Here is a 26291-nt window from a genome sequence, read left to right on the forward strand (position 1 = left end):
ATCAAAGGGAATTACTCATATCTAAAAGCTCAATAGACATTAGGAGTTTAAATTGTGCAATGTTTTCCTATCTTCTCCAGAGGCAACCTCCATTACAGAGTTTTTAGCTTGAGAGGTTAATTTAATTCAACTTCAGTGTTGATAAAATGTCCTTCAGTTAGGAAAGAAAGAGGGAGGAGAGTAAGAAAGGGCTTTTTTATTGGGAGATAATTTTACATATAGAAATCTACAGTTTCAAATATATCCAACCTCAATGAACAGTGAAATGAAGAGATTTTTAACATTAACAATCTGTCTTTAATACTCTAGCAGTTTATATTATACATAACTGCAGAACACTAAATTCTCATAACTATTTTTGCTGAGTATTGTGTTAAACTTCAAGGATTAATCAAGGATTATCAATACAAACTAATATTTCATGCAGAAGTATCACTTATGATAAATTATTTTTTTCTTGTATGAAACTAATTTCCTTAAAAAAATAGGTATCATGTACTGAAAACAGTACTATGCCAAGTGTTTCCTGCATACCCGTGTTTCTAATACAAACTAGCTATAAGCCAGAGAAAATAATCAACCACATAACTACAAGGCGGATTATATTCTTTCATTTCATCAACTGCCCTATGAAAAGTTAATTATCTTCAAAGGAAAATCTTTTGGGGCTGTAATTTTTATTTTACTGACAATTACAACTGATTTATTTCTAATGTTAAGGAGTCCACGTTGAGCAAGCACTGAAGGCTTCAGAGACCAGAAAAGATTTTGTATTTAAGAGAGTGATTCTATGAAATTCTCTACTTCATATTATAGAAAGACAAATTAATATACAGATTAATATAGAACTGTGTGTTATTAAAAGTTATTAAAATTAACTTGAAATGTGGCTAGCCCAAATTAGTAAAATATACACCAGAAATCAAAAAATTAGTATAAAAGAAGAATGTAAGCTATCTTAAAGATTTTTACAATGATTACATGTTGAAATAATAATATTTTGGATATATTGAGTGAAATGTACTATATTATTAAAATTAACTTCAGCTGTTTCTTTTAATTTTTTTAATGTGGCTGCCAGAAAATTTTAAATTACATATATGGCTCACATTATTTTTCTATTCTACAGCACTGCTATAGAAACAGCAGACTCCATTACATGTTAACATTAATCCCAATCCACACTGTTAAATTTCATATCATTATGATATTTGACATAACATATTTAATACATTATCACAAGATTCCTGAGCTTAGAATCAAATATACCTCTACTCTTGAAAACAAAACCAAACAAAACGTGCTCTAATCTTTTCCATCATCTTCTGTACACTAGCAACTGTGCTAAACTTTGGTTATGTATGATTCAGCAAACACGGAAAAGGGATATTTTGGGTGATAGAACTATTCTAAAACTGGACTGTTGTGATGGCTGCACAACTATAAATGTATTCAAAAACCAATGGATTGTATACTTACAACTGGTAAATTGTACAGCACTGGAAATTATACCTCAATAAGCTGTTTTTTTTTTTTTTTTTAAGTACACAGCTAGAGCCCAGCAGATTTAAAGTGCCATCTAGAAGCTGCATATACATTTCAGGTAATTCAAATATAATTCTTCAATCCATCATACGGCTCAACATTGCAATGAAAATTTTTCCATGAGGGTCTTGTTACCTGCAATGGGTCCTCATTCAACAGTGGATTATGTCATCACTAGTTGGAGGTATAAGTTACAAAAAACAAAGGGAACACAGAGTAGCTGAAAGTGGACAGTTTATTAGTGGCACCCAGCTCAGGTGATAACAGCCCTTATAATAATGTACATCTTGTTGCAAACTTATCCAATCTGGGCACCCTATAAGTGGACATCTGCTGGTATTTTGCCGTGCTAGACTGAATACTGGAATATAAGAAACCTCCTGCTCTACACTAATAAAACCAAATAAAAGACAATAGATTGAGTCAAAATTAACATTTAACAATTTCCATGCGAAACTGAAAGCTAAACTGCTCATATCTCTTTCCCTATTGCAAGAAAAAAAAAGTAGCAGAGAAATCCAGCAGCTCAAAAATTATAGTCAATTTGGAAAAACATATTGGTGATTAATAAATTTCAAGTTAAGAACATAGGATCGTTTGTGCATTGCTTCTATCAGACCTTGAAACAAACTATTTTCAATCTAAAATTTGTGAGATTATTCACTATGGATATTATGGTGCTGCCACCTTTTGCTTTTTTTGAACATCATCTCCACACCAAAAAAAATAAAAATAAGTCAGCTCTACTTTTTCTACTTTATCAAAATGGGTCTGAAGAACTATGACTTATGCTTTCTTTACACTCAGGAAAACACAGGAAAGTAAAACACAGATCACACCTTCATGCAATTGAACCACTATACAGTTTTGTGCTTTTTGTGGCCTATCTAGTAAATACTATTTCCAGAGCTCTCTTTACCCCATACTAACCAAAAAAAAAAAAAAAGAAGAGAAAATGAAACAGTGGGAACAGTAATAATAACACATAAATAACACATTGAACACTGGAACAGATTTCAAGATGTGTACATGTACACAAATATAAATATAAACAAAAATTTGAATGGACACTGAGTTCCCTCAAGTTCTCATCTTAGATGTAAACTAGGTGGATAGTTCAAAAGCCAAAGACCATATGGAATGTTAAAATCATTTAGGAATGTTCATTTAATGCAGCCACAGAATCGAGGGACATATTACAGTCCATTCTAGTTATAAAATGACTCATCCAGACATTTAGATAAATCTATGAATGCATTTGTTCTAGTTCCAGACTGAAGTTACATCACAGTTGTGAATGCTTATGATGTAGTTATACTTTATGAGCTGAGTGACACATTTAAAACTCAAACATGTATAAAACATTCACTGAATTTGACTTTCTAGAGAGATGATTCTCTATTGGTCAGTATTGGATACCACCACCCATTTCACCTAACCCAGAATACTGTCCAATCAATGTGGTGTCCCAGCACATATCTGGCAGTTTTTTACACTGTCTTATTCATTCATAAATGCTTTTAAGACTCCCAAAATAAAAGCCCATAAAGATATGAATATATTTTTAAAGATATCTACAAAATAATGCTATCCAGGTATCAAAACTGAATTGCATTTTACTATGATACCTATTCTTTTCTTACTTCTGATATTTTCAATAGGTAAAATAGTACAAGTCAACTGACAATGAAGTTCATCTTTATAAAGTATAGAGAAGAGCTTTTTTTCTTTAGTCCAAGATATTGTTAAACTCATAGAGCATATGAGAAGTAAAACATTAATATTTAACTCCTCCCAAAATTAAAACTTTTACAGAATGTTCATAAAGCTCTAAAATAGGTGATTTTAACCTACCAGCATGAAGCTTGGCTTTCTCTAATTTCTAAGTAGCCAAAATATTCATACTGAGGCACTATTCAATTTCTTAAGAGTTTGTGTCAAAGAACAATATCTACTTCTTGGTGGATTTCTGTCATACTCTCCATTCCTAGACGTATCACCATACCAAACAATGTGCAAATAACTGTTTAGGAAAACTGAAATGCCCACTCTAGATAGCTATTTACTTTAGGAATAAAATAAACCAAAAACATCTCAAAATTTTCTACAGGCTATGCAGAAGACAGGAAAGGATGATTTTTACAGGCCATGCAGCTAAGAGAGAGAGTTGATTCAGGGAATATAATACTATAAGTTTAAACATATTATGCCTTTTGTAAGGCTTTTTGTAAATCACCATAGAAGTTGATTAAAGTGCTTGCCATGGCTGTATCTACTGCAGACTGGGGAATCATTCCACGCAGATCCGTCTGAATATAGCCTGTCAAAAGACTCCGGTTTGGACTGTCTTTAAGAGGAACACAAAACCAACCACAGGGATGGTTATATCCACGAACAAATTCTGATCTCTTTTCACTCCAGTCAAGACTTATCCCTACAAGGCAATTTAAAATGACACTATTAATAGCAATGACTGACATTAATCTAAAACTCTCACTAAAAAATATTATCAGATTTCTTATTTACATATTTTTCTTCTTATCCATGTAGATGAAAATTAAGCCCCAAGAGTGACCGTGGAAGAATGAAAAGGATAATTACCAAGTGGAGTTCTGACAGAGGCTGGTAGATATGTAATGGGGAAAGTTCTAATCCCTTCAGAATAAATGGCATCATGTCATCTTGGTAACTCCTTGGAAACTACAAATCTTCTCTGTAGCAGCCAGGCCTCAAGGTACTAATAATGAAACCTATGTACCACCACTGATCCCCATAGGCACTACCATATCAAACTTTGGTTCTGGCTGGTTCAGATTAAACAGGTAGATGTATACCTACAACTGCCAACTCAAATATATATTGTACATACAAAAATATTAATTTACCTATAGATATATATATTTTAGAAAGCAGGAGCCTTCTAACAGTATCTTTAATTTTGAAAAGAAAAATATTACACAGATCAAGGAAGGAAAAGTACTCTAACACATACCAAGCCTATTTTTTCTACGTATATGACTAGAAGCTGTTTCTTGAGAGTGACTTAGAAGGAAACCCAACGACTAGATCCCTTTCTTAGAGGCAGTCATGCGTTCCATATTTGTTAGCTGTGACCTGAAGGATACTGTGTAATGGGGAACAAAAACTCATCAGAAAGATTGCAAAAACCTTCTCGATATCGTTATTTTAATCCCTAGGGTTTAGCATTTGCAAACAGAGCTTAGTGATTATAAAATAACTATGGGGACTTCCCTGGTGGTGCAGTGGTTAAGAATCTGCCTGCCAATGCAGGGGACACAGGTTCGATCCCTGGTCTGGGAGGATCCCACATGCCGCGGAGCAACTGAGCCCGTGAGCCACAACTACTGAGCCCGCATGCCACAACTACTGAAGCCCACATGCCTAGAGCCCGAGCTCCGTAATAAGAGAAGCCACCGCAATGAGAAGCCCACGCACCGCAACAAAGAGCACCCCCGCTCGCCACAACTAGAGAAAGCCCGCGCGTAGCAACGAAGACCCAACGTAGCCAAAAATAAATTAATTAATTAAAATAAAATTTTTAAAAAATAACTATGAAAGTTGAAAATATATCTTGTGTAGAAAGAAACATCCAGCCTAGAAAACTCAAAATTTAAAACAAACCGAGAGAAAGTAAAAGGTTTTGAGACAATTACCACAGGATAAAAGCCCTTCTTTATAGTCCACAGTATAGGAGAAGTCAACAAACTCTCTTGGGGAAATTATATTCCAAAGCTGACCAGCAGTAGTATAACGCATCACACAGCAATTCTGAAAGAGAACAGGTAACAGCTGTTAGTACTATAGGAAACACATACATAGACTCATATATCATAAGTTAATCTTTAGTAAAAAATTAATACTCACTTAAAATGTGTTATAATAAATATTAATAACATTTCTTACAGTGATTCTGAGAGGTTTAGATCTCTATTCTATATCTCACGGCGACTGTATGGACTTGAAGAGGATATACAGTCAAAACACAGAGGTAAGTTACCCAGTATCCAAATCTCTGTTTCAATAGAGTCACCTCTTATCCTATATGATAAAAGTGGAAGCAGGAAGTGTAGACTGTAGGTGTATAAGATAAAATCCACAAGTACTTTGACTAAAACACCAAATGTGTCAATAAAGGAATTCAAACATGGCAAGGAATGAATTAATAAAATAGACAAAAAAGAAAGCCACTTTGGTTACATAATTCTCTAATGCCTAAGGTAGCATTTTTATCTTTGATTTTGGCTAAATATTAATGGAAAACCTACATACTATTACCTAGAAACCTGAATATGATGGAGGTATTTTCAGAATTTTAGATTTCAGAACCTCAGCAAAAGTTTTACAATTAAAGACACTGATGATTTTCTTAAGCAGCAAGGGTAAAGCTATTGCAGAAAACAAACTCAGTTCTGACTAACACTCATTAGTTAATATGAGGAAACTCAAGCTTTTTAAAAGGCAGCAAGGATTCCCCTGTGAGATCTTTGCCATGACTACTTATTCTCAAAGCAACGAATATAATGAATGCAAGTATACACACGTGTTCACGTGCACATGCGCACACATACACACACCCACACACCCACACACACACACACACACAATCTGAAGCAACATTTCTAAACAAATACCTCTTCAAAGTACTCCAAAATATCCAATGAGGTCATTAAGCTGTCCCAATCCAAGCGACAGGGACCTGGGCGTATATGGTCTATTACACTATTGACGACATCGTCTATAACACCTTGGGCTTTGAAGCTGGAGAAAACATATTAAAGTCAAATGCTATTAGAATGAAAAATTTCAGCATGCTCTCACAGTTCAGAGCTCACATCAAAAATAAAAAAATTTAATGAAGATCTTTTAAAAAGAGTAAATCCCGACTTTTCTGATAAATTAGGTTCTGTCAATTATTTCATCAGAATGTACTCTAAAACGTCCTCAAATCTAATAAGAGATCTGAAGGCTATCTTATGCTTTATCATGAACATAGTAAAATACCTTCATGTTATGGTGTAGCCAAGAGCAGTCTGTAGAACACTGTAATGCTTCTATTTATTTCGTATGCTGTTCTTTTCTCAGCTATGCTCTAACATGTTATTAGTATATGCATATTCTTACCCTAACTTTTAAAACCTTTTTATTAGGAATAGAAAAATAGGTCACTCAAGAATAGAATGTCCAGGATTGACTCATGAATAATATCAGAACTTGACATATTCTAAAGGTGGCATTACATAACAGTAGGAAAAAGATATACTAGTTCATAAATGGTGTTTGGATTCAATAGTTATCCTAACAGAGAGAATAAAAACTGAATTCTTACTTCACATCATTCAAAATAACTCCAGATAGACTAAATACCACTATGTAAAAGGTAAAAATTTTAAATTTTGAGAAGAATATACAAGTGACCATCTTTGTGACCTCAGGATACAGGGGGATTACTTGAATACATAAAACACACAAAAACACAAATTACACAAGATGGTTAAAATTAAAAACTTACATACCACAAATGACAAAATAAGTAATTTCTTTAAAAACTAGCCACAGAGTGGAAGAAGATAAGTGCAACACGTATATACAGATATATACTTATTATAGAGGATATATGATTAATTCCTATGAAACAATGAGAAGAGGACAATCCAAACAAAAGATGGGCAAAGGACAAGATTGACCTGAAATGTCAATAAACTTAGAGAAGATGCTCAATTTCACTCATAATCAAGTAATTACTAGCAAGATACCATCTCATACCCCTGAAAATCTGGCAGAGATTAAAAACTTAATAACAAGTGTTGAATGGAAGGGAATGAGAACTCTCAAAGTGCTACCACCACTTTAGAGAGCAATTTGGCAACATGCAGTAAAGTGGGATGATGTATGTCCCTAACACACAGGCACATCCCAAGAAAATGATACATGTGTGTAGAAGGAGACATGTACCAAGAAGCTTACTGTAGAGGAGAATTGACAACAACCTGAAAATTCATCAGTAGGCAAACTTGCAGACACAGATAAACACATTGTGGTATATGAATACAGAAGTGAAAGACTAGATCAACATGTAACAACATGGGTAACTCTTGAAAACACAGTATTGAACAGAAAAAATTAAAGCATATTACTAAAACAAACACACATAGTCAAAGTGTGAAATAGGAATAATACACACAACTTCAAGACAGTAGTTATCTCTGGGGAGGAAAGAAAAGAGAGATAGATTGGCTTTAACTCCATCATTGTTTTCAGGGGTCTTTTTTCCCTTTTTTAAGCATCTGAAGCCTTTTTATCATTTTGTAAATCTCTCCAGCTCAAGCTTATATTATGTTCCATCCTAAGTCTGCTCTTCTGCCTGTGTTCTCTAACTTGGGGTGAGGGTGAGGGTGAGGGTGAGGGTAGGAGGTGGGTAATACAAATTAATTTGGGCACCAAATTAGAAATCTGGGATTCAATTTCGACTCTTCTTTTTCTCTTAACCCCATTCCAATAGTCAGAACTAATAAGTCACCATGTTGCATCAAGATGATTTTCTAAACGTAAACTGCTTAGAACAATATCTGGTTTTCGATAAATGCTAGTTATCATCGCCATCATCATCATCACCACCACCATCACTATCATAAATCTCTTTCAAGTTCATTTGTCCTTTTCAACTCCCATGCTATGTCCTTAGTTTGGGAACTCTGTGTCCAACTCAACACTGCATCAGTTTCTAGCTCTTCTGATCATATAACTCTTTAAGAATCTGAAAAAAGCCACAGATCTCTTCCCAGGAATATACACATTGTCACAAAACTTTGTATACAATCTTAGGGACACTTCAAGAAGCTAGCCATGGACCCCCAGGATTCAAGCTCTTCTCTAAACTTTCCATGCTCATTTCTGTCTTTCACAATTGTTATTAGAATAAATGCAAAATCCTCTGAGGACCTGGGAGGTATGGGTAGGGTTGAGCGGTAGGTAAACGCAAAACTGAATGCCTTAGTTTAGAATTCAAAGATCCTGCAGACATCCTCTCCCCACCCCCATACTTAATGCTCCAGCTATACAAACACAACTTCAACTTCCCTAAATAAACTCCTTAAAGTGTTTCCCATCTGTGTGAACGTAGTAAGTGAAATTCTCTCTGCCTGGAATATGAATTTATCCTTCATTCCCTAAGAAATACCTATTCGTTCTTTAAGACTCTGCTCCAATATTAGCTCCCCTATGAAGTTTTTCCATATCACCGAGTATAGTGCTCCCTTGGCACTTTTTACACTTTTTCAACCCCAGCAGGGATTACTGATCTAAAGGATTAACTTCTACACTTGCTTACAATGTTTAATCTAGCTCCAGTTTCCCTGTCCTTCTCATAAATACTGTACAACTTATCTTCCTGGAAATGCTATCTTTGGTAATACACTTCCAAATACTCTGTATATAGTAAGTTCAGTCAACAGTTTCATTTTAAAAAGTGCTGAGTCCCAAGGATGTGACTATTCCACTCCAATTTCACACGGCAACTATCTCCTCTGGCTTTAAAAAACAATATTTTTTTACTGGTTAAAGGTATAATTCGTGTTCAACTATATGTAAAAATCAAAAAACAGAAATAAAAATCACACATAAAACTGCCATCTAGAGGTATATATTTTGTGTTAAATAAAACATTTTAATATATAAAAAATATATATTTAAAGTCAACCCATGATTGTGCTACATACAGTTTAGTACTCTGCTTTATTCACTTTTCATTGTATCTTGAGCATTTTATTATGTTTTTAAAGACTGTAAAATAGCACATTTTATAATTTAATCATTCCCCAACAATTGATTATTCAGGTTATTTGTAATTTCTAATATTTTAAGTAATACTGTGATGGAAGAGACAAGTTTAAATAACTATTAATTTTCCCATGATTTCTTCAAGATAAATTCTTAGAATAAAATATGCTACAGCACTGAATAAATGCAGAAAGAATATTAGAAGGGTCTTATACACCATAGTAAGAAATTAAGATTTTATCAGCTATCTGATATCATTATTTATGATCCCCTCACCACCAACTCTGTCCACCAGGGATATGGACATTTTAAAGGCTTTGAATTCATAACAGGATTTGCTTCTCAGAAAGTTTAACATCTTAAAGCAAAAGCCAAATTTTGCTAGCAATGATCATTCAGTGATCATGTGTGTAGGTGTGTATATATCTGAAGTTTAGCAATGTCCTAAGAGCTATGTAACACTACAGGAATTTACTTACAGATATCCATTAAATTCTTCTGAAGGTTTCCTCCAAATTGTTACATCTTTCTAGAAAAATAAAAACAGTGTATACTGATAATTACATAGGTGGAAACCTGGATATAAAACTGACAATTTCATAAACTCTACAGCATTAGCTTTTGCATGAAAATAAAACATAAGTACATATTCAAAGAAATACGCAAAAGTAATTTATACCATAAAATAATCCATACCTGAATTTCTTCTGTATCTGAAAGTAGTACACATCTTACTTAAATTACAGACCCCTACAATAGCTTTTCAATAGCTTAATGACACCCAAACACTGTTAAGATTCGGTGATGGCACTATCTCATTGGCCATTATTATTTGCTTCATTCCAACCTAATCTATTTACCATTACTGACACATTTAGACTGACATAATAGAAATGTTAAATACTTCATTCTGAACTTGCTCACATCTCTTTTTAAAATTAAACAATTCAAATCTATTATGACAGTGCTACCTTGAATTAGTCCCTACATTTTTTTCCAGATCATTTCCCAAGACATTCTGAATAGCAGAATAGCCAGAGGACTTAACTGGAAGAGTCCTGGGTTCAAGGATTGGCTCTGTCAACGCTCAGGTATGTCATATTGGTAAAAAAAGAATACTAACTGGCCATTCTCACAGGCTTGTTAAAATATCTGAAACAATTTCAAATTATCCATTACTATACTTCCTTAAACTGACAATGACACATCTTATTTACTGACTTGAGAGGCTGCTCTTTACAATCTTGTTGCCATGAGTCTATTCTTGTGTCCAATATCTGAAGAACTAATGAAAGCAGTGCAGGATTACTATGTTTCTTCCTTTGTGAGACAGTAAACCATCAACTTTATTAGCACGTTTATCTATCCCGCACATTCATCTAAAGTATGGTCCATATTTTTCTGTACCATTTTGAAAGTCATCCACCAGCTCATTAGACAGAAGATACACCCTCAAGCATAAGTAATTTAATTAATTTACCATTTTCTTAGCAACTCGCCACTTGTCATCTTCAAGGCTGTGGTACTGGATGAGAGTGTTTTTAAGTCTAGTCGCCAAAACAGCTGCATCAGGCAGATCTTCCATTTGTTTCCCCTGTTACAGAGACTAAGATTATCATCAGCAAATACCAGAGTTACATGCAGTAGACCAGTGGGTCTCAAATCTGGCTTCATAAAAGAATCACCTGGGGAGTTGTAAAAGATACCTATACCCGGACCCCATCCTAGATCAACTAATCAGGATCCCTGAGGGTAAGACCCGGCCATAGGTTTTTTTTTTAAAAGCTTCCAAGGTGTGGAACACATAGGGATAAGAATTACATATCTTGAGTTATTAAAATCACTCATATAAAAAATCAAATACAATCCTATTTCCCTTTCTAATAAAATCTAGCCCAAAGGAATAAATTATAAAATTCCAGATAACTTAAAGAAAAAAATACTGCTTTTTCCAAAATACAAAAACAACACACAAGGCATAAACTCTTTTAAAATTCCTTAGAGATTCAGCCGTTGAAAATTTTCATTTTACCAGCCAACAGATATAGGACTAATTCTAGCAAAAAAATGACAAACACAATTGGAAACCTCCTCTTACATCCTTTAAGGATAGGGCTAGAGACCTCTGAAGAATTTCAAAAGTTTGAAGAACTCTATTGTCTTCAATATTTTATTTCACTTGATGAAGTGTCATAGGATTCAGTGAGGTATCTGTGTAACATAGGAGGTGATACGAAGACCTTAGAACCACCAGTACAGCATAAATAAGAGGTTTATAATTTTAAGGCAATAATTTTAACTATACAGAGAGTAAAGTACTATACCATTAATAATTCCAAAGGCATGTTATGTTCAACAATACTTTAAAAGGGAAATGATTACTAATCTTGAAAGATAATAAACTTAATATAATGAGGGATTCTATAATGTGATCATTTTAAAACATTGCTGCAAATCCTGTGACACACTTCCCATCAAGAGGGATTGACATGTATACACTACTATGTATAAAATAGATAATTAATGAGAACCAACTGTATAGCACAGGGAACTCTACTCAGTGCTCTGTGGCGACCTAAATGGGAAGGAAATCCAAGGAAGAGGGGATATATGTATACGTGTGGCTGATTCACTTTGCTGTACAGCAGAAACTAACACAACATTGTAAAGCAACTATACTCCAATAAAAATAAAGTGAAAATAAATAAATAAAAAGCAACAAAGCATTTACAATGAAAAAAAAAAAGAGGTGCAGTCTGTGACACTGCATGACCTCCGCAGCTAGGTTAGAAAATTCCATGCAGCCTCTGTACGTCTCTCTTAGAATAATCGCTCTGGGAGCCTCTGATCAACATGTAAGCATACAAGGAATCTGGTTATCCTGAGGCTGATATGTGGAAAGGCCCAGGTGGAAAGAAGAGGAAGGGAGGGAAAAAAGGAGAGGGAAAGACAGAGACAGAGACAGACAGACAGACAGACAGACAGACACACACACACACACACACAGATCCAAAATCTCACATCCAGAAGCCTATTTAGCGCTTCACACCTAATGGGCATCTCTTGCTTCCCCAGTCTTCCTTCAATTTGCCTCAGTCTTCCTCATCTTAATAATTTTACTATTAAAATGATAATTGAGCCAGTTGCTCAATGTCAAAAGCCTTGGAATCACACTTAATAGGTATTAGGAGATTCACCACATACCTTTGCCTACAATGCTCTTCTCCTACTGGTTTTCTTTCTGTCCCTTAAATACATCAAGCTTGTCACTGACTTTGGGCCTTTGTACTTACTATTATTTCTCTACCTGGATTAGTAGATCCCAAATCTGAGCATGACTAATAACAACCTGTAATAATAATTTCAGTTTAAACCTCCTGTCCTTAATACAACCTTCCCCAAATCACTATTATACCCTTCTTTTATTTTCTTCATAGTGCATCACTATGTGAAATTAACTTGTTTATTTATTGATGTACTATATTCTACTCTTTGACTACCATGTCCCCAACTAATAGAGTGGCTGTCCCATGTCTGCCTTTTTCACTACTATATCCCCACCAACTAGAACACTGCCTGGAACACAGTAGGCCCTTAATATTTGTTGAAGTGTGTTTGCTTCAAAACATGATTTATTTGGTCTTAACTTCTCTCCTTTTGGTGCCATGGTACTCTCCAGTAAAAGGCTAAAGAAGAAAAGGCTTTGGGATAAAGCTGTCCATTTACAGAATCATGAAGTTACTACTAAAAAGGAGATCAAGAAAAGATGTAAATGAAATATCAAGGCTCAAACCTCTATGGGAATAAGGATGCAATTCTTACTACAAATGCATACATCAGAATCATGTTGTTATAATTTGTAATAGTTGTTAATGTTGACAAAGACTCTCTCCTTGGTCGGGCTCCCTCTGAGTCCTCATTTTTTTTTTTTTTTTTTGACAGCATCAGGTCTTAGTTGTGGCATGCAGAATCTTCAGTAGTGGTGCGGGCTCTTCATTGCGGCACGCGGGCTTCTCTCTACTTGGGGCGCACAGGCTCCAGAGCACGCAGGCTCAGTAGTTGCAGCACGCAGGCTCTCTAGTTGTGAGGCACGGGCTCTAGAGCACATGGGTTTAGTTGCCTCATGGCATGTGGGATTTTAGTTCCCCGACCAAGGATCAAACCCACGTCCCCTGCATTGGAAGGCAGATTCTTAACCACTGGACCACCAGGGAAGTCTCCTCTGAGTCCTCCTTGTGACTAGGCCTAGCTCTTGGGCTTATCCTTGGACCCCTTAGTCTAGTTTTAGCAAGAATCCTGCTGAGTCAGTTTAGTGAAAATCCCCTACCCTCAAATTTCCTTATCCCACCCTCAATCTTATCCCCCTGGCCTGCCTTCAGCAAGAATCCTGTCAAGCTGGTTTAAGGCGAATCCCCCTTCCTCTAATGTTTCCTCTTAGTAATTTTCATTCACTGACACCCACCCTGCTCCTTGGCTATACACCCCTACGTGCCCTTGTTGTATTCAGAATGAAGCCTAGTTCTATACCAAGGTTTCTTTTCCACTATTGCAATAGTTATTGAATAAGATTTGCCTTTACCACTTTCATGTGTGTCTGCCTCTGGTTTTCTGTGACACCGTTTTTGGATAGTAGATTTAATGGTCCACAGCCAGATAGTCCGATTCAGTGGGTCTGTTCTGGAATAGGCCCCAGAAATCTAGGTCCTATAAAAAGCCTCACTGATCATTCTTTTTATCCAGTCAGGAGTGAAAACCACTAATCTAAAATCTAAAGTGACAAAAATAAGTCAGTGCTGTAGTCAATATTTAACCAGCACAAAGCAGAACATAAAAGCCATTAAACATGATAAACACCAAAATGATATAAGGGGATTCAAGATGGTGGAAGAGTAAGACGTGGAGATCACCTTCCTCCCCACAAATACATCAGAAATACATCTACATGTGGAACAACTCCTACAGAACACCTACTGAACGCTGGCAGAAGACCTCAGACGTCCCAAAAGGCAAGAAACTCCCCACGTACCTGGGTAGGGAAAAAGAAAAAAGAAAAACCAGAGACAAAATAATAGGGACGGGACCTGCACCAGTGGGAGGGAGCTGTGAAGGAGGAAAGGTTTCCATACACTAGGAAGCCACATCGCGGGCAGAGACTGCGGGTGGTGTAGGGGGTAAGCTTCGGAGTCACGGAGGAGAGCACAGCAACAGGGGTGCGGAGGGCAAAGTGGAGAGGTTCCCGCACAGAGGATCGGTGCCACCCAGCACCCACCAGCCCGAGAGGCTTGTCTGCTCACCCGCCGGGATGGGCGGGGGCTGGCAGCTGAGGCTTGGGCTTCGGAGGTCGGACTCCAGGGAGAGGACTGGGGTTGGCTGCGTGATCACAGCCTGAAGGGGGCTAGTGCGCCACAGCTAGCCGGGAAGGAGTCCGGGAAAAAGTCTGGACCTGCCTAAGAGGCAAGAGACTTTTTCTTGCCTCTTTGTTTCCTGGTGCGCGAGGAGAGGGGATTAAGAGCGCCACTTAAAGGAGCTCCAGAGACGGGCGCGAGCCGCGGCTATCAGTGCGGACCCCAGAGACGGGCATGAGACGCTAGGGCTGCTGCTGCAGCCACCAAGAAGCCTGTGTGCAAGCACAGGTCACTATCCATATCGCCCCTCCTGGGAGCCTGTACAGCCCGCCACTGCCACGGTCCCGTGTTCCAGGGACAACTTCCCTGGGAGAACGCACGGCGCACCTCAGGCTGGTGCAATATCATGTCGGCCTCTGCAGCCGCAGGCTCGACCCGCATCCGTACCCCTCCCTCCCCACGGCCTGAGTGAGCCACAGCCCCCAAAGCAGCTGCTCCTTTAACCCTGTCCTGTGTGAGTGAAGAACAGACGCCCTCAGGAGACCTACACGCAGAGGCGGAGCCAAATCAAAAGCTGAACCCCGGGAGCTGTGCGAACGAAGAAGAGAAAGGGAAATCTCTCCCAGCAGCCTCAGAAACAGCGGATTAAAACTCCACAATCAACTTGATGCACCCTGCATTTGTGGAATACCTGAATAGACAACGAATCATCCCAAATTGAGGAGGTGGACTTTGGGAGCAAGATATATTATTTTTTCCCCTTTTCCTCTTTTTGTGAGTGTGTATGTGTATGCTTCTGTATGAGATTTTGTCTGTATAGCTTTGCTTTTACCATTTGTCGTAGGGTTCTGTCTGTCCATTGTTTTTTTTTCTTTTTGTTAGTATAGTTTTTAGCACTTGTTATCATTGGTGGATTTGTTTTTTGGTTTGGTTGCTCTCTTCTTTCTTTTTTTTATTACTTTAAAAAATTTTTTTAATAATTATTTTTTATTTTAATAACTTTATTTTAGTTTATTTTATCTTTTTCTTTCTTTTTTTCTCCCTTTTATTCTGAGCTGTGTGGATAACAGGCTCTTGGTGCTCCGGCCAGGCATCAGGGCTGTGCCTCTGAGGTGGGAGAGCCAAGTTCAGAACATTGGTCCACCAGAGACCTCCCAGCTCCATATAATATCAAATGGCAAAAATCTCCCAGAGATCTCCATCTCAACACCAAGACCCAGCTCCACTCAATGACCAGCAATCTACATTGCTGGACACCCTATGCCAAACAACTAGCAAGACAGGAACACAACCCCACCCATTAGCAGAGAGGCTGCCTAAAATCATAATAAGGCCACAGACACCCCAAAACACACCACCAGACATGGACCTGCCCACCAGAAAGACAAGATCCAGTCTCATCCACCAAAACACAGGCACTAGTCCCCTCCACCAGGAAGCCTACACAACCCACTGAACCAACCTTAGCCACTGGGGACAGACACCAAAAACAACGGGAACTACGAACCTACAGCCTGCGAAAAGGAGACCCTAAACACAGTAAGTTAAGCAAAATGAGAAGACAGAAAAACACACAGCAGATGAAGAAGCAAGGTAGAAACCCACCAGACCTAACAAATGAAGAGGAAATAGGCAGTCTACCTGAAAAAGAATTCAGAATAATGACAGAAAAGATGATCCAAAATCTTGGAAATAGAATAGAGAAAATACAAGAAACGTTTAACAAGGACCTAGAAGAACTAAAGAGCAAAAAACCAGTGATGAACAACACAATAAATGAAATTAAAAATTCTCTAGAAGGGATCAATAGCAGAATAACTGAGTCAGAAGAACGGATAAGTGACCTGGAAGATAAAATAGTGGAAATAACTATTGCAGAGCAGAATAAAGAAAAAAGAATGAAAAGAATTGAGGACAGTCTCAGAGACCTCTGGGACAACATTAAACGCACCAACATTCGAATTATAGGGGTCCCAGAAGAAGAAGAGAAAAAGAAAGGGACTGAGAAAATATTTGAAGAGATTATAGTTGAAAACTTCCCTAATATGGGAAAGGAAACAGTTAATCAAGTCCAGGAAGCACAGAGAGTCCCATACAGGATAAATCCAAGGAGGAACACGCCAAGACACATATTAATCAAACTATCAAAAATTAAATACAAAGAAAACATATTCAAAGCAGCAAGGGAAAAACAACAAATAACACACAAGGGAATCCCCATAAGGTTAACAGCTGATCTTTCAGCAGAAACTCTGCAAGCCAGAAGGGAGTGGCAGGACATACTTAAAGTGATGAAAGGGAAAAACCTACAATCAAGATTACTCTACCCAGCAAGGATCTCATTCAGATCGGACAGAGAAATTAAAACCTTTACAGACAAGCAAAAGCTAAGAGAATTCAGCACCACCAAACCAGCTTTATGACAAAAGCTAAAGGAACTTCTCTAGGCAGGAAACACAAGAGAAGGAAAAGACCTACAATAACAAAGCCAAAACAATTAAGAAAATGGTAATAGGAACATACATATTGATAATTACCTTAAATGTAAATGGATTAAATGCTCCCACCAAAAGACATAGACTGGCTGAATGGATACAAAAACAAGACCCGTATATATGCTGTCTACAAGAGACCCACTTCAGACCTAGGGACACATACAGACTGGAAGTGAGGGGATGGAAAAAGATATTCCATGCAAATGGAAATCAAAAGAAAGCTGGAGTAGCAATTCTCATATCAGACAAAATAGATTTTAAAACAAAGACTATTACAAAAGACAAAGAAGGACACTAAATAATGATTAAGGGATCAATCGAAGAAGAAGATATAACAATTGTAAATATTTATGCACCCAACATAGGAGCACCTCAATACATAAGGCAAATACTAACAGCCATAAAATGGGAAATCAACAGTAACACAATCATAGTAGGGGACTTTAACACCCCACTTTCACCAATGGACAGATCATCCAAAATGAAAATAAATGAGGAAAAACAAGCTTTAAATGATACATTAAACAAGATGGACTTAATTGATATTTATAGGACACTCCATCCAAAAACAACAGAATACACTTTCTTCTCAAGGGCTCATGGAACATTCTCCAGGATAGATCAATCTTGGGTCACAAATCAAGCCTTGGTAAATTTAAGAAAATTGAAATCGTATTAATAATCTTTTCTGACCACAACACTATGAGACTAGATATCAATTACAGGGAAAAAAATCTGTAAAAAATACAAACACATGGAGGCTAAACAATACGCTACTTAATAACCAAGAGGTCACTGAAGAAATCAAAGAGGAAATCAAAAAATTCCTAGAAACAAATAACAATGAAACAAAATGACCCAAAACCTATGGGATGCAGCAAAAGCAGTTCTAAGAGGGAAGTTTATAGCAATACAATCCTACCTTAAGAAATAAGAAACATCTCAAATAAAAAACCTAACCTTACACCTAAAGCAATTAGAGAAAGAAGAACAAAAAAGCCTCAAAGTTAGCAGAAGGAAAGAAATCATAAAGATCAGATCAGAAATAAATGAAAAAGAAATGAAGGAAACAATAGCAAAGATTAATAAACTAACAGCTGGTTCTTTGAGAAAATAAACAAAATTGATAAGCCATTAGCCAGACTCATCAAGAAAAAAAGGGAGAAGACTCAAACAACAGAATTAGAAATGAAAAAGGAGAAGTAACAACTGACACTGCAGAAACAGAAAGGATCATGAGACATTACTACAAGCAACTGTATGCCAGTAAAATGGACAACCTGGAAGAAATGGACAAATTCTTAGAAATGCACAACCTTCCAAGACTGAACCAGGAAGATATAGAAAATATGAACAGACCAATCACAAGCACTGAAATTGAAACTGTGATTAAACATCTTCCAATAAACAAAAGCCCAGGACCAGATGGCTTCACAGGCGAATTCTATCAAACATTTAGAGAAGAGCTAACACCTATCCTTCTCAAGCTCTTCCAAAATATAGCAGAGGGAGGAACACTCCCAAACTCATTCTACGAGGCCACCATCACCCTGAGACCAAAACCAGACAAAGATGTCACAAAGAAAGAAAACTACAGGCCAATATCACTGATGAACATAGATGCAAAAATCCTCAACAAAATACTAGCAAACAGAATCCAACAGCACATTAAAAGGATCATACACCATGATCAAGTGGGGTTTATCCCAGGAATGCAAGGATTCTTCAATATATGCAAATCAATCAATGTGACACACCATATTAACAAATTGAAGGAGAAAAACCATATGATCATCTCAATAGATGCAGAGAAAGCTTTTGACAAAATTCAACACCCATTTATGATAAAAACCCTCCAGAAAGTAGGCATAGAGGGAACTTACCTCAACATAATAAAGGCCATATATGACAAACCCACAGCCAACATTGTCCTCAATGGTGAAAAACTGAAACCATTTCCACTAAGATCAGGAACAAGACATGGTCGTCCACTCTCACCACTATTATTCAACATAGTTTTGGAAGTGTTAGCCACAGCAATCAGAGAAGAAAAAGAAATAAAAGGAATCCAAATCGGAAAAGAAGAAGTAAAGCTGTCACTGTTTGCAGATGACATGATACTATACATAGAGAATCCTAAAGATGCTACCAGAAAACTACTAGAGCTAATCAATGAATTTGGTAAAGTACTAGGATACAAAATTAATGCACAGAAATCTCTTGCATTCCTATACACTAATGATGAAAAATCTGAAAGTGAAATTAAGAAAGCACTCCCATTTACCATTGCAATGAAAAGAATAAAATACCTAGGAATAAACCTACCTAAGGAGACAATAGACCTGTATGCAGAAAATTATAAGACACTGATGAAAGAAATTAAAGATGATACAAATAGATGGAGAGATATACCATGTTCTTGGATTAGAAGAATGAACATTGTGAAAATGACTCTATTACCCAAAGCAATCTACAGATTCAATGCAATCCCTATTAAACTACCACTGGCATTTTTCACAGAACTAGAACAAAAAATTTCACAATTTGTATGGAAACACAAAAGACCCCGAATAGCCAAAGCAATCTTGAGAAAGAAAAACGGAGCTGGAGGAATCAGGCTCCCTGACTTCAGACTGTACTACAAAGCTACAGTAATCAAGACAGTATGGTACTGGCACAAAAACAGAAATATAGATCAATGGAACAGGATAGAAAGCCCAGAGATAAACCCACGCACCTATGGTCACCTTATCTTTGATAAAGGAGGCAAGAATATACTATCGAGAAAAGACAGCCTCTTCAATAAGTGGTTCTGGGAAAACTGGACAGCTACATTTAAAAGAATGAAATTAGAACACTTCTTAACACCATACACAAAAATAAACTGAAAATGGATTAAAGACCTAAATGTAAGGCCAGACACTATCAAACTCTTAGAGGAAAACATAGGCAGAACACTCTTATGACGTAAATCACAGCAAGATCCTTTTTGACCTACCTCCTAGAGAAATGGAAATAAAAACAAAAATAGAGAAATGGAAATAAAAACAAAAATAAACAAATGGGACCTAATGAAACTTAAAAGCTTTTGCACAGCAAAGGAAACCATAAACGAGACAAAAAGACAACCCTCAGAATGGGAGAAAATATTTGCAGATGAAGCAACGGACAAAGGATTAATCTCCAAAATTTACAAGTAGCTCATTCAGCTCAATATCAAAAAAACAAACAACCCAATCCAAAAATGGGCAGAAGACCTAAATAGACATTTCTCCAAAGAAGATATACAGATTTCCAGCAAACACATGAAAGAATGCTGAACATCATTAATCATTAGAGAAATGCAAATCAAAACTACATTGAGATATCATCTCACACCGGTCAGAATGGCCATCATCAAAAAATCTAGAAACAATAAATGCTGGAGAGGGTGTGGAGAAAAGGGAACCCTCTTGCACTGTTGGTGGGAATGTAAATTGATACAGCCACTATGGAGAACAGTATGGAGGTTCCTTAAAAAACTAAAAATAGAACTACCATATGACCCAGCAATCCCACTACTGGGCATATACCCTGAGAAATCCATAATTCAAAGAGTCATGTACCACAATGTTCATTGCAGCTCTATTTACAATTGCCAGGACATGGAAGCAACAACCTAAGTGTCCATCGACAGATGAATGGATAAAGAAGATGTGCCACATATATACAATGGAATATCACTCAGCCATAAAAAGAAACGAAACTGAGTTATTTGTAGTGAGGTGGATGGACCTAGAGTCTGTCATACAGAGTGAAGTAAGTCAGAAAGAGAAAAACAAATACCATATGCTAACACATATATATGGAATCAAAAAAAAAAAATGGTCATGAAGAACCTGGGGCAAGATGGGAATAAAGACACAGACCTACTAGAGAATGGACTTGAGGACATGGGGAGGGGGAAGGGTAAGCTGAGACAAAGTGAGAGAGTGGCATGGACATATATACACTACCGCATATAAAATAGATAGCTAGTGCGAAGCAGCTGCATAGCACAGGAAGATGAGCTCAGTGCTTTGTGACCACCTAGAGGGGTGGGATAGGGAGGGTGGGAGGGAGGGAGACACAAGAGGGAAGAGATATGGGGATATATGTATATGTATAGCTGATTCACTTTGTTATAAAGCAGAAACTAACACACCATTGTAAAGCAATTATACTCCAATAAAGATGTTTAAAAAAAAAGAGTAAATACTGCAAACAAATAATGCTGAAAAAAATAAAGAAAAAAGATATGAAATGGAAAAAAATAAAATAAAATAAAATGATACAGAAGTTCAGGGAAGAAAAAAAAAAACTTTTCCTCTATTCCCTTATGCTCTGTCCCTGAGACCTGCAATTAAATTGACAAAAGATAGATTAACAGAAAAAAAGGCAAAGTTTACTTGATGTCAATATTTAAATTTTTTATGCAAAGAGGCTTTCATAGAATATAACTGGAGACCCAGAGAAGCTTATATACCCGGAGCTTATACACCATCTTAAAGGGTGATAAACTCTGGAGAAATGACAAGACAAGGGAAAAGGGGTTTGAGCTTCTAGGGGTGGTAAATTATGGCAAGATAAATATATGGGAAGACACTAATAAAAGGTAAAGGCCAAAAAAAAAAAAGGTAAAGGGTATTTTAGTGAAGTTTGTTTGTGTAGACCATCTCAGTGCCAACTTTCTATCTCCAGTGATAGCAGTTATTCTCCTGGTATAGGAGAGAGGAGAGGGAAGACCTTCACCAAAGGATATTTATGTCCCATTTTTAGGCAGATAGTGGAAGGAAAAATAGTTCTTTCCGTGTTTGCTGCTTCTTAATTGCCTTCAGCTCAAAGTAAACTTTATTCTGAAGTGGCATGTTTTGGGGTGGCATATCCCTTCAGAAACATGGGAAAGTATATATAGAAAATTCAGTAATATAGAATTTTGGATCTATGAAAGTGATGTGAAATATTTAATAATTATAGATCCTACCCATAAGAAGTGGTTTAGCTCATTTAAAAAGTCTGCCAGTCAGGAATAGATCCCATTTCCACTCAAGAGACTGCCAACTTGATAGCCAGTATGACCTTATTTAAGGGTATGTTATAAACAAACACAAGTTCTTAGAGAGGACTTGCAAAAGAAATTTAATTTATCCATTACTAAGGATCATTATGATTAAACAACATTCTTTAAATCCAAAGGTCACCTGCCAGGTTCCTGTGGCTAGCAGATAAGAGTATTTTCAAAACTCTTCGATAGAAATCAAAGATGAAGTGGAAAGCTACTGTTAGCATAGACAACATTACCTTTAGGTAAATCTAGCATACAAAAAGTAAGCAATAAAAACTACCTATAAAGATGAGAATCTGAAACTTTAAGGTGTTTACCTTAGTTATCATTCACTCCTACTGATTAGTATAAAATCCAAACTCCCTTATATGGCTTATGGGCCCTTTTATATTTTGGCCAAGCTCATTGCCTAATTTCTACTCTTCTTTCCTGGACCCCTCTTAAGACTATGTTAGCTCCCCCGCCAATGTTAAAAACTCCTATTAATGACCCTCTCTAGTGGTGGTGGAGTAGGAGGTAGGAAAGGAAGAAAATAAAGTAAGTATAAACTTGGAAATCTCTCTTTTAGCCCAATGAAGTATTTAACCAGGCAGTTAATCTTGATGAAAAAAATCCATGCAAGGGTTAAGTCCAAAAGGGAATAACAGTTACTTTCTAAACTGATCATCTGTGCTTAGACAGGCAAGACAGAGAATTTCTCAAGAACCAAGATGGGGTGGGAATGGGGGAACAATATTGGGGTTATCAAGGTCTTGGTGCTCTCTTAATATAATAGGGAACTCACATTAATTGAAAAGAAAGCATGCAATATGCCCTATTGCAATCTCTATCTGTGGAGAATGTCAGGAAATGTTTTAAATACCATTCTGAACTCCCTCTTTCCTTTATTCTCCTTCCTGACCTTATAACAGGAAACTCTCTCTCCAACTCCAACACTTACAGGTCAGAGAAAACAGGTACCACTTAAGTGTATCGGAATCTAACAGCTCTATAAAAAGGTTATATACTCTTGACAATTCTATAGCCAGGTGCTGAGTAATGTCCACCTTTTTTCTTTCTTACTCTAAACTAACCTTTTTGGTCACATTTTCTATGTTTATGTTTTTGAAGTGATTACTAGTGTAGGCAGTTGCTACCACCACTGAGTGGGCAGCCTTCACAGGTTAAAAAGTTTTCTTGAGGACATCTATCAGCACCACAGTCTTTGACCAATACAATTTTAATTTTTGTCAAATGTCAGTGAAATGGCCATAGGTTTTAATTAACTATGGAATATAATAAACATTTTAACCTCTAATAAAAAGTGAATGCCATAAAAATCCGTCTGTACTTACATAGTATGATTAAGTCAGAATTCACATATTAAAGAAACTCATATCAGAATCGTTTTACCTTCCACTACCTGATAGATATGTTTCATGTATGTGAATAGCTTCAATTTAACATGCCATAGATCTTCCCCAAGATGTGCAAACCAAGGCCTTGTAAATTAAATTTTCTACCTAACATAAAAATTTCAGCACAGGCTTAATTGCCAATCAGTTTTGAATTAGTAATTTAGCTTTTCCAATTAGTCAAGTATGGTAGTTTCTCATTTTTGAGACTGGCTGTAGCAGGAATGCAACAGGGTAAGTCTTCATCTGCAATGTGACTGATGATACTCCGATGCAGTGCTCACTTTGGCTTATTTTAGGACAAGCTTTACAACACCAATGAGACTTTTACAACACTTAAGACAATATTAATTTCTAATAATGTCACAGCTTTAAGTTTGAGTCCAAGTTAATGTTCAAGCTCCTAATGCTCTAATCCTTTATTTAAAAAAATAATAATAGCTAACATTTATTGATCATTTACTACATGATCAGTCCTTCTGGCCACTTCAAATTGTATTATTTCATTTAATCCTCATAAATAACCTTAAGAGCCCATCCTATTATTGTCTCTATTTTACAGAAAGGGAAAGTATCCACACGGAGGTTAAGTCACTTGTCCAAGATCCCACAGCCCATAAGTGATGGAGCCAAAATTCCAACCCAGGACCTCTGCCTCCAGAGACTAAAGGTCTATTCTGTAAAACACTGGAAGCTGATCAAAGGCTGCAAGAGACTCTAAAAATCTGACATCATGTTGAATTTGCCGTATTTTGTCTTGGCTGCTGAACCTAAAAAATCTCAGGTAATCTTTCTTAATTGTAAATTAGGGATAACAGGAACATTAATTTATTGAGGAATTACAAGAGTTAATATATTTAGTACCGAACTTGGAAGATAGTAAGCACTCGGAAAACACTGCCTCTTAACCACACAGCTCCGTCAAAGCCTGGTGTGAGGGAATGGACCTTCTGTTGTCTGTGCACCTACTAAGAACCAGGGAGCACTGTGCCCATCACAGAACGGTATCTCAATGAATCTTCACCCAGGCCCCCCGAAGCAAGGTTATTACCGCCCTTTCCCCATTTAACAGATGAAGTAACTTAGGCCTAATCGGCGTCCTAAGCTGGTGAACTGGGTTGAGGAGGAGAGGGGCAAGCCCTGGGATCCAACCAGCGCGACCCCTACCCTCAGTTTGCTCTCACCTGTGAGGTCCACACGCGTCCGGACGCCGGTTTCGCCATCCTGGACCTCCACGGCGGCTTCCCTCGCCCACTGCCCGGAGCAGCTCCGGGAAGACGCCCCTGTGGCCCCGCCTCCAGGCGGCCTCACCTCCGTGCTTCTACTCAAGGCTACTTGAGGTGAAGCGAGGAGTGCGACCGAGATCAGGCGCGCCAGGTAGACAGGAAACTCACGCTTTCTGCAATACTAACTCTACAGCTCTCTCGGCTTCCCCGCCCGCCGAGGCCTCCGGGAGCAGCAGCCAATGGTCGCCAAGCCACTGCCAGTTGCAGCCAATTGGAAGGCATCAAGCCTTCCGGGGAAGGCGTGCCGAACGCAGCAACCACGCCCCCGGCTCGAACACTGGCCTCCGGGGTGGGTAGCGGCAAAAGTTGGCAGAAGCAACGTGTATTTGCAGGGATTGGCTGGCGCGGCAGCGTGCGGAGCGCTGATTGGTCGCCGAGATATGGACTGATTCCGCGTCGGGTGAGAGTTGACGGTCTCCGGGCCACCTGCGTGTGTGGAGTCGCCCGTGGGTTTGGCTCTGGAAGGGTGCCAAGTGGCCAATTAATTCTGAAAGAATTTCGCGTGGCAGTAAATCCAGCTGGGAGAATACGGACGCGAAGAGGGAGTGAATGACGACGGTGAGGGATAAGGCTGGAATTTAATTGCTTAAATTCGCTGTGAAGATCTAGTATCCCGCGGCTGCATTGCCCCTCCCAAGGCCATAAGTCAAATAAGAAATGAGGAAAAAAAAAATTGCACCCGTGCGAGGATGACCGGCTCTTCGGCTTCCTGCCGCCTCCCGTGACTCAAAGCTGAGAGTAGTATACGAGAAAACATGTAAACAAAGTCACTGCCACAGTGTGAATTGATCTTTCGCCAAATGTTTATGCTCCGATATGGGAGTTCAGAGGACAACCTTTTAAGTAGGGAAGAGTTGGGGTGCGCAGGTGGCTTTAGCAGCCTCACAAAGTGTGCTGGTTTTCATCTATTTGAAGGTGAGTGACATTTATACCAGTGTCTGTGAAGTCACCCATCTGATAGGATGCTTGGCAAATCTGAATACTAAAAATCTGGTGTTTGCAAATTACATATACCAGGATATGTAGTTTGAGAACCAAGAATAGGAAGGAATGCAAGGCTACACCATTAGGCATTTTTGATAGACTTGCACTGAGAATAAGCAATACTTCATAAAAATTTTAATTAGCATCACTAAAAGAATCACCAAACACCACTTGCTAGTTATTATTGGCAGATTTTACAAATCTTACCTCATTGTTTATATATAAAAGGAATAATAATTTGGTGATTACTTTTCCGTTATCTTATATGTATTCATCTGTAAAACACACCTACCTTGGGGGGCTGTGTGGAGTTAATGAGATATAAAGTATGTAAAACTTTAACCAAAGCACTTTTCCATGAC

The 26291-nt window shown here is 37.6% G+C and overlaps 2 protein-coding genes across 5 annotated transcripts in view; one reads left to right on the forward strand and one right to left on the reverse strand.

Annotated features, from left to right (window-relative positions):
* The window catches only part of CAMK4 (calcium/calmodulin dependent protein kinase IV), a 244059-nt gene extending 230736 nt beyond the window's left edge, over nt 1-13323 (forward strand). Inside the window, exons 12-17 of one of the 3 annotated variants that reach the window (XM_036846831.1) lie at nt 1545-1603; nt 4096-4279; nt 5472-5554; nt 10343-10433; nt 10946-11094; nt 13285-13323. In XM_036846831.1, coding sequence (XP_036702726.1) covers nt 1545-1571 — 27 coding nt within the window. In that variant the 3' untranslated portion in view covers nt 1572-1603; nt 4096-4279; nt 5472-5554; ... (1 more) ...; nt 10946-11094; nt 13285-13323. Of the gene's footprint in view, nt 1-1544; nt 2495-4095; nt 4280-5471; nt 5555-10342; nt 10434-10945; nt 11095-13284 lie in introns of those variants that run through there. The other 2 variants (XM_036846832.1, XM_036846830.1) reach the window with 2 other exon arrangements.
* Nucleotides 177-25093, reverse strand: STARD4 (StAR related lipid transfer domain containing 4). 2 transcript variants are annotated; one of them, XM_036846835.1, is made up of 6 exons: nt 24844-25093; nt 10823-10936; nt 9822-9871; nt 6198-6324; nt 5220-5334; nt 177-3979 (listed from the first exon to the last, which is right to left on the reverse strand). In XM_036846835.1, exons 1-6 carry the CDS (start codon nt 24880-24882, stop codon nt 3750-3752), a joined length of 675 nt encoding a protein of 224 aa, XP_036702730.1. In that variant the 5' UTR covers nt 24883-25093; the 3' UTR covers nt 177-3749. The 2 variants fall into 2 exon arrangements, with proteins under 2 accessions (XP_036702730.1, XP_036702731.1); XM_036846836.1 differs by having other exon boundaries at nt 10823-10948; nt 24844-25069.
* Between the last annotated feature and the right edge of the window lie 1198 nt (nt 25094-26291).

The sequence above is a fragment of the Balaenoptera musculus genome, chromosome 3 (genome assembly GCF_009873245.2).
Source record: "Balaenoptera musculus isolate JJ_BM4_2016_0621 chromosome 3, mBalMus1.pri.v3, whole genome shotgun sequence".
Classification (NCBI taxonomy): Eukaryota; Metazoa; Chordata; class Mammalia; order Artiodactyla; family Balaenopteridae; genus Balaenoptera; species Balaenoptera musculus.

What these genes read in the sequence shown, in the direction of transcription:
- STARD4 (XM_036846835.1), bottom strand. Translation starts at nt 24,882, where the DNA reads ATGGCGAAACCGGCGTCCGGACGCGTGTGGACCTCACAG. An exon ending in GGCGAGTTGCTAAGAAAATG is followed by an intron (nt 9,872 to 10,822) that starts GTAAATTAATTA and finishes TTATTTTTCTAG; the next exon opens with AAAGATGTAACAATTTGGAG. An exon ending in AGAAGGGCTTTTATCCTGTG is followed by an intron (nt 3,980 to 5,219) that starts GTAATTGTCTCA and finishes ATTGCCTTGTAG; the next exon opens with GGATAAGTCTTGACTGGAGT.